Raw genomic sequence first — 8,309 nt, 5'->3', positions numbered from 1 at the left:
ACTCACTTTGTAGACCAGGCTGGCCTCGAACTCAGAAATCCACCTGCCTCTGCCTCCTGAGTGCTGGGATTAAAGGCGTGTGCCACCACACCCTGCTGTCCTGGAGCTTTCTTATGTAGCTCAGGCTAGCCTCAGAAGATACACACACATTCTGTCTCCAAATGCTGGGACTGTCCAACGCTCTCTCCTTCCCTCTCCTTCCCCGCCTTCCCTCTTTCTTATTTTAATGAATACAGATGAGTACCTGCATGTATGTCTGTATCATATGCATGCCGATGGGGCATCAGATACCAGAGAATTGGAATTACAGAAAGTTGTAACTGCTATGTGGGTACTGGGAATGGAACTCAGCTCTCCTGGAAGAGCAGCCAGTGTACACCACGGAGCCAAACATTTTTGGATTCTCTTTACTGGGGTACTTACTTTGAAGGAAGCTAGTATGATCCTGCAGCCCAGGGAGAAATGGAGAGCTCACAGGGGTCTCCTGACCATAGCTGTCAGGAGCAAGGCCTTGCCATCAGGCCAGTGAGTAAGCCAACATCTAAATGGCAACTTCAATCAAGCCTTCCAACGACTACAGCAATGCCCCCCGGTCCAAAGACACCCAGCTACACCAACCCCAAACTCCTAACCCACAGAGAACAAGAGATAACTTGCTATCTGGCAAAAGCTTAGCATTATTTTTGAGATAATTAGGGCATGAGAAAAAAATATAAAGGCTAGTTACTCAACTCTTACTCTGTGCTCAGCATATTCTGATAGCTTTACTAATATTTCATTTTTAATTTTTATTTATTTTATACAAGTATTTTGCCTGTGTATATGTACATGCACCACTGCGTGTGCCTGGTGCCTGAGGAGATCAGAAGCTGAGTCTCCTGGAACTGGAGTCACAAATGGTTGTGACCCTGGGTCATCTGCCAGAACCAGTGCTCTTAACCATGGAGCCATCTCTATGGCCCACATATTAATCTTTACCTGAACTGCCCACAGTACTTCCATTTTGTTCTAGCTTATTGGCATTTCACCCAACTGCTCTCCAGCACACACCCCACCACATCCTGCTGAGCAGAGCATTCTCACACTGCTTCCGGAGTCCATTGTTTCCAACATAAAACAAATTGTTTTAACAAACTGACCCTCACCCCTACCCCATGCCTCTGGTGTAGCCTTGGCTGTCCTGGAACTCAGAAATTCGCCTGCCTCTGACTCCCAAGTGCTGGGATTAAAGACGTGCGCCACCACGCCCGGCTGGTGTGATGTAGTTATGATCTGGACTTTAGCAACCCATCCTACTTCAATTCAGGTGGAGCGTTCTTTCTAGTTTGAGTCTGCTCTCAGCCACTGACAAATAAAGAACTCTTTATTGGCCTTGTACTCTTGGTGGTCTGTAGTCTACTCAAGTAGGCATTTCATACCTATACTATCTATCTATCAACCATCCATCCATCCATCCACCCACCCACCCATCCACTTACCCACCCACCCACCCACCCATCCATCCATGTATTCACCCTCAGAACAATCCTATGGAACAAGAACTATTTCTTTCATTATGTTTTTACTTTGAATTCTGAGACAGGATGTCAATCCGTAGTCCAACTAAACCCAGGCCCTACTTCTCGCAGTTTACAGATGACAAAACTGGGACACAGTTAAAAATGACTAGCTAAGGCTAGGATGGTTGTCATGCTTAATTTTTCATTCAGCAAGCAGAGACAGGAGGTTCCTGAACATTCCAGGCAAATTTGGACTACAAATTATATTCTACGCCACTTTCTTAGTTAGGGTTTCTGTTTGGTTTTAGACCCTGTGACAAGAGGCTGAGGTGCAATATTTCACATATCAAAGCAGACCTGGCTTCGAGGTTCCCCCCAGCATCCCCCAGTCCCTACCTGGCATATCTTGCCCCTAACCCTGAACTTTCCAGCCCAGAGGCTGGGTTGCCCTTGCCCCTGAGGTTCTTCCCTATATAATCCAGACATTTGCATACCCCCCCAGCCCCATCTCCCGTCTCCCTTTTTCTTGCCCCACCACCCATGGTGACTCCAATTCTTGGGGCCAGTGAACTCGGCCCAAGAGCAGCTTTCCAATAAGCCTGCCTTTAATATAATCTAGTCTGGCTTGAACTGGCTCACTTCACTGGCAGAGAAATAACCTATCAGTTTCTATCGCTGTGCTGAAACAGCATTACCAAAGCAACTGGGGAGGACAGGGTTCATTTGGCTACACTTCCATAGTCCATCACTGAAGGAAGTCGGGACAGGAACCCAACAGGATAGAAACCCAGAGGCCGGAGCTGATGCAGGGGCCATGGAGGGCGCTACTTCCTGGTTCGCTCCCCACAGTTTGCTCAGACTGCTTCTTATAGAACCCAGGACCACCAGCCCAGGGATGGCACCAACCACAATGGGCTGGACCTTCCCACATCTATACTAATTAAGAAAATGCCCTACAGGGCTGCCTGCAGCCTGATCTAATGGAGGCATTTTTTTCAACTGGGGCTCCCTCCTTTGAGATGACTCTAGCCAATAAAACTACAGTAAAACTCTGCTCTTTAAAAAAAAAAAACAAAAATTGAGCTGGACCTAATGGTGCACACCTTTAAATCCAGCACTCAAGAGGTAGAAGCAGATGGAGCTCGTGAGTTTGAAGACAGCCTGGGCTATGTAAAGATCCTCTGTTGTCCTATGATCTTCACAAGTAAGACATAGTACACAACTGCCCCATACCAAAATAAGTAAATGTAATTTGAAAAAGGTTTTTTTTTTGGGGGAGGGGTGGCTGGAGAGATGGCTCAATGGTTAAGAGCACTGACTGCTCTTCCAGAGGTTCTGAGTTCAATTTTCAGCAACCACATGGTGGCTTACAACCATCTGTAATGGGACCCAATGCCCTCTTCTGCTGTGTCTGAAGACAGCTGCAGTGTACTCATATAAAATAAAAAAATAAATAAATCTTTAAAAAAAAAAGAGAGAGAGAACCAGTCAAGGGCCTACAATGTGCAAACAGAAACCCCAGAGGTTGCTTCAGTTACACTCTGAGTCCTTCCACTACCTCTCTGCTGAGCCCCTGCGTGTACTTTGTGCACCACAGTCCCCCATGCCCGGGAAGCCCCACAACTCACCTTTGCCAGTCACGTAATAGGCCCCCAGCTTGTAACAGCTATCACCATGCCCGTATTTCTCACAGTTGAACTTCAGCACCTTTGCGGCTTCATCAAAATTCTTTTGGATTCCTTCCAGATAGTCCACCAGCCGATAGCAACCTAGAGAAGAGGGTCATCAACAATCAATCATGCCAGCAGCTGCTGTTCAGGGGGCCCAGGTACAATCAGATCCAGTCGAGCTCTCAAACGTGCCAACCAGATTTAGCACGGAAACCAAGTGTCCAGCCCTTCTTAAAAGGGGACATGGGGACATGTCCCCTGCTGGCCAGCAATGTACAGATCAGGAAGACTAAGCCCTGCCATGGCTCTACCGCTGCCAGACCTTCCAATCCCTGTCAGCCAGGCCTAACCACCAGCTGACTTCCAATGACGGACACTTTACTAGCTTTGGAACCTCTCTGCAAGTTATGTAATAAAAACCCTAAAACCCAAAAAGAGTTTGTGAATGCCTTTTGCAGCAGAAAACCAGAAATGAGATGTAATTACCTTACTACCTGGCCTGGGGAAACCTGAAGCCCCCAAAATAGAAATGGAAGCTACCAAAGGAGTGGGCAATAGGTTTTTCCATATCTGGGATGTTCCAGTTCTAGCCAGCCTCTTAGCGTTCCCAGCAACATCAGACTATTCTTCATTTTCAGTCATCAAATATTTGAACATATATACACACTATCTCATGTATGAAAGTATATGACACATGCACAGCTGCTGGGAATATTGTCATTTGCCCTCCTAATAGTTATACGCTTAAGCCAGGCATGCAAGTACACGCCTATAGTGCCTGCACTGCCAAGAGATAAGGAGTTCAAAGTCATCCTTCAGGACCTTGTACAGTTCAGGTAGGTTAGGAAATGAGGAAATAAAATAAGGAAAGGTAGTGCTTTCAAACACTAGGTTATAACTGAAATAACTGATGAGAAAGTTTATTGTACATCTTATGGTGAAGACAGTTTGGGCACCAAGGAAGGTCCCACGGAGGACGGTGACAGCTGAGCTGAAGAGAGCACTAGCTACGTAAGGACTGAGGAGCTGGAGGTGTTGCTCCGTGCACAACAAGGCAAAGTACGAGGCCCTGGGTGGCTCCATCCCTATCAAATCGAGACAACGAAATGGAAAGGGTCCAGAAACAGGCGGAAGGGGAAATAAACAGGGCACTAATATGGTAGGAGGAGGCAGAGTTAAGGAGGTATGGGGGTAGGATGGCAAGAACCTCAAACACCCAAAGAAATTAGTGCTGCGCCTCTCTCCACAATGGGCAAGTTACCCATAAAGCATAAAGCACAAAGGGTTCTTAGGAGTAGGAAAGTGGGGCTGGAGGTGTGTGGAGCTCAGTGACACAGTCCTTGCCTAGAGTTCGGGAGGCCCTTGGTTCAATCCCAGTTCCCACAATGAAAAACCATACAAGTAATCTCTTACAGAGAAGGGAAGTGATAAGATTCACTTTGCATTTTAAAAATCATTGCACAAGTGCTTATGTTTGCTCCTGTCTGGGTGAGTACAGAGGAAGCTAACTGGGGAGGGGGCATTCTAACACTGAGAATAATAACAATAATTGATGTTATTTTTGTTTGTTTAATTTGAGGCAGAGTCTTGAATAACCTATGCTGGACCAGAACTCACTATGTAGCTAAGGATGTCCCTGATCCTGTTGCCTCTACCTCCCTGAATGCGGGGATCTCACGCTAAGCATGTGCATATGCAGTCTGAGCCGGGCATAGTACTCAGGGCCTCAGGTACACCAGGTGAGTGCTCTTCCAACCAGCCTACAACCCCAGCCCTCGGCCAGTTCTCACACGGCTCTCCTGCACTCCCTGCTCGGCATGTCCTCCACGTAACTCACATCAACTACCATGAACTCCTCAAACATGCCTACAGAGTCAAGTCTAAAGTCCTTGCTTAGAAGGCAGGGTACACGGCAGTCCAGGCTTCCTGTACAAACTTAATTCTGGAACTGGAGTTAGAGCCCAGTGGTAGAAAACTTCCCCACTACATTCAGAAGCCCTGGTTTTGTGCCTCAGGACTGTAAAACAAAAATGAATTTGACCTGATTCTGAGCGATCCTGAACTCACTTTCCAAAAGAGCTCTGTCTTCCCCCACCTCCCTCTCCCTCACTGACTGACTACACAGCTCACCTCTGTGGACTACGCCCAACCACCCTGGTCCTCAGAGACCAGAGGGTCAATTCCCCTGAAATTTTTCTTCAACTGGGACATGGACTAGCTCCCAAAGAATAATCCTGGGTTCCTTAACCAGAGTCGCACTACAGTGGACTAATTTCAAGAAATAGAAAGTCATTTCTTGGGAACTAGACTGTAAGCTACTGGAAAGGAAGGCCAGAGCCATTTTTGTTCTTTTCCCTTAAATAAAACAATAGGAAAACAACCCACAGACACTGGACACTTCTCTGGGCATTGGTCACCCATACACTCCACCTCCTCACTGCACATAAGAAGCCATTTCTGCCTCTGACCTTTCATTACCTCTGCCTGGCAAAGACTTACAATGGTTCCTTCCCTCCTTCAAAGCTTTATTCAAAAGCCATGCCATTGGGCAGTGCCCTTCACTCAGTTCTTTTATCACATTTCACTTGCCTTAAAAAAAAAAAAATTGAATTTTGTGCTGGGTGATGGCGGCCCACACCTTCCAGCACTTGAGAGACAGAGGCTGGCAGAGATCTGAGTTTCAGGCTAGCCTGGTCCTCAGAAGGGAGTTCAGGACAGCCAGGACTACACGAAGAATCACGCCTCAACAAATTAATTAATTAATTTGTTAACAGGCCTGTGGCTCATGCCAAAAGCTCAGAAGATAGAGGAAGGTAGTTCTGAGTCCAAGGCTAGCATGGTCTACACTGTAAGTTCTAGGCCAGTCAAGGCTACATAGTGACAGTTTATGGATGTGTGTATATGAGCATGTGGTGTGGCGGCAACAGAGGCCAGAGGCATTGGATCTCCTAGAACTGTGGAGTTACAGATGACTGTAAACTGCCCCACAAGGGTGCTGCGTTTTGAACTCCGGTCCTCTTGCAAAAGCAGTATGGGTTCCTAACTGCTGGACCACCACTCCAATCTCCCTCTCCAATTCTTTTTTTGGACCGGGTTTTGCTATGTAGTCCAGGCTGGTCCTTAACTGGTTCTAAGTGATCCTCCTTTCTCAGCCTCCCGAACGCTAGAATTACAGGTGCATGATGCCAAGTCTGGCGCGCAGTTACTCCTAGCATATATTTCACTTATTTCCTGCAGGCTAACCGATTCCCTCAAAGACAGGTACGCCAAGGTTCCATTTCACCCTCACACCTCCAGTCCTAGCACCCTAAACCAGACTACACTGCATCTAGCCTGAGGGCTCCGCCCTCCGCTGCAGGCCCCGCCCCCAGTACGCTACAACTCCCCGCCCACAGGTCCGTAGAGTCCCTGACCCGGTCCTTAGGCGTCCTCGGCGCGCCACGTGACCACGTCTGCACCCCACGATCGCGCCCTTCCTCTATGTCCCAGGCTGCGCGGTTGGCGCTCACCCTCTGGGTCCTTCTCGCGGTAGCATTGGTAGTGACACTCCACCTCCATGTTCTCCAGGAAGGACTTCACCTGCTCCTCGTCCTGGAAGTCAACCAAGCCCGCCATGACTCCTACAAATCGCTTTGTGGCTCCACCCCCAGTTACGTGAGCCAGCCCGGGGGCGGGGAATGCGGGCGGCGTGCGTGACGTCAGCGCTCCGCAGTACGGGGGAGGGGGTGGAGGGAAGAAGAAGAATACCGCTTCCCAGCAACCTTTGCGGTGGTAGCGTCCTCCCCCGGCTTTTCTTCATCTTTTTGGACAGCCCTCTCCCAGGTTTCTGCGTCGGCTTATCTGAGGGCATACTGCCCCTTAATGGTTTTCTCCCTGTAGTCGGGATCAGCCAGCCATTCTTTAGTTCCTGTTCTAAAGCTGACACAGCCGGGAGCTCCGGTCCCTGCTTTACCAAAGCTTACGGCGTTGGGATGGAACTCACCACCAAGTGCTCTGCAGCATCATGAAACAGAACTTGAAATTCATTGGGAAAGCATTCGTTTATCTGGGTAGCAAGCATTTTGAATTCCTTGTGTGTCCCACATATGGCCGGAACAACTGAAATAAATAAATATATGCAATTGCCACGGGATGCCCTTATCATTATATTCTTTGTAGACCCATCAAGACCACCAATATTAATATGGCTGCGAGTTATGATTAGAACACATCAGTGGTCGGGGTTATAGTGACAACATGGTCACTATAATAGCTAGTGTTAGGACAGCAGCATGGCGGATTGAAGCCAAGGAACACTACGAAGTCACATGATGCGACAGATCTAACCGAAGAGGTTTATTGGGGCAAGGAGAAAGGGAAAGGGCGTTTGGGAATGGACTCATGGTTTTAAAAGCAGTTCCATGACACATCTTTCACAGGATAGCACAAGCTCTGCTTTACACTACAGCCTCTGGCTAAGGCTGACACTTCACAGATGTATTACTTTTATGTATGGCTTCTCTTGTTTTTCCTGTCTATAGAATCTCACTTCAGTTAAGACAATCCTGCCCCCTCAGCTTACTGAGGACTGTTGCAGATACAAGCTACCACATCCAGCTACCATGTTCTTTTTATCTTGTTTATATCTGTAATCACTAGAGGGAGCCCTTAGAATACATGGTCCGGGATGGGAGGGCCTGACCTTTAGTTTGGAGCCTCCCTCCTTAACCTGCTCCTACTGGATACATCTAGAAGCTTACTTGCTTTGTTCTGTATAATTGAGACAGGCTGACTCCATGACAGGCTACAAATTGGCAGCTCAGGAGACAAGACAGAAATCTTTCCAAGAACTGAGCAAGCCCAGGCCTCAGAAGAGGCCCCACCAACTGGCCTGAGGCAAAGACAATGACTCAGCAGGCATTTCCAGACTTCAACAACAGTTTCCCGATTTCCCCCAGCAACAGTTTCCAGGCCCCTCCCCTACCACCCAGCAGGGGTTCAGGATGTCCCTAGAGATGGAGTGAACAGATTGATAGAGGTCACCTATCCCTCTCCGGAATTCCCCTAATGTGCTTTACACTTGATCTTAGCCAAAAAATCGGGCCTGTAAGCTCACTTCGAGGTCTCCATCTTTGTAGATGGTCCAGCATGCTGGACTCCT

At 48.0% G+C, this 8,309-nt stretch overlaps 1 protein-coding gene across 1 annotated transcript in view; it reads right to left on the bottom strand.

Annotated features, from left to right (window-relative positions):
* LOC110323636 (cytochrome c oxidase assembly factor 7) overlaps positions 1–6,798 on the bottom strand; it is a 9,179-nt gene extending 2,381 nt beyond the window's left edge. The window contains exons 1-2 of the mRNA XM_021200965.2: positions 6,679–6,798; positions 3,128–3,268 (exon numbers count right to left, since the gene is read on the bottom strand). Coding sequence (XP_021056624.1) covers positions 3,128–3,268; positions 6,679–6,784 — 247 coding nt within the window. The 5' untranslated portion in view covers positions 6,785–6,798. The remainder of the gene's footprint in view (positions 1–3,127; positions 3,269–6,678) is intronic.
* Between the last annotated feature and the right edge of the window lie 1,511 nt (positions 6,799–8,309).

This window comes from Mus pahari, chromosome 6 (assembly GCF_900095145.1).
Source record: "Mus pahari chromosome 6, PAHARI_EIJ_v1.1, whole genome shotgun sequence".
Lineage (NCBI taxonomy): Eukaryota > Metazoa > Chordata > Mammalia > Rodentia > Muridae > Mus > Mus pahari.
The sequence above is the reverse complement of the archived record's forward strand: the minus strand, read 5'-3'. Positions and strand labels throughout refer to the sequence as shown.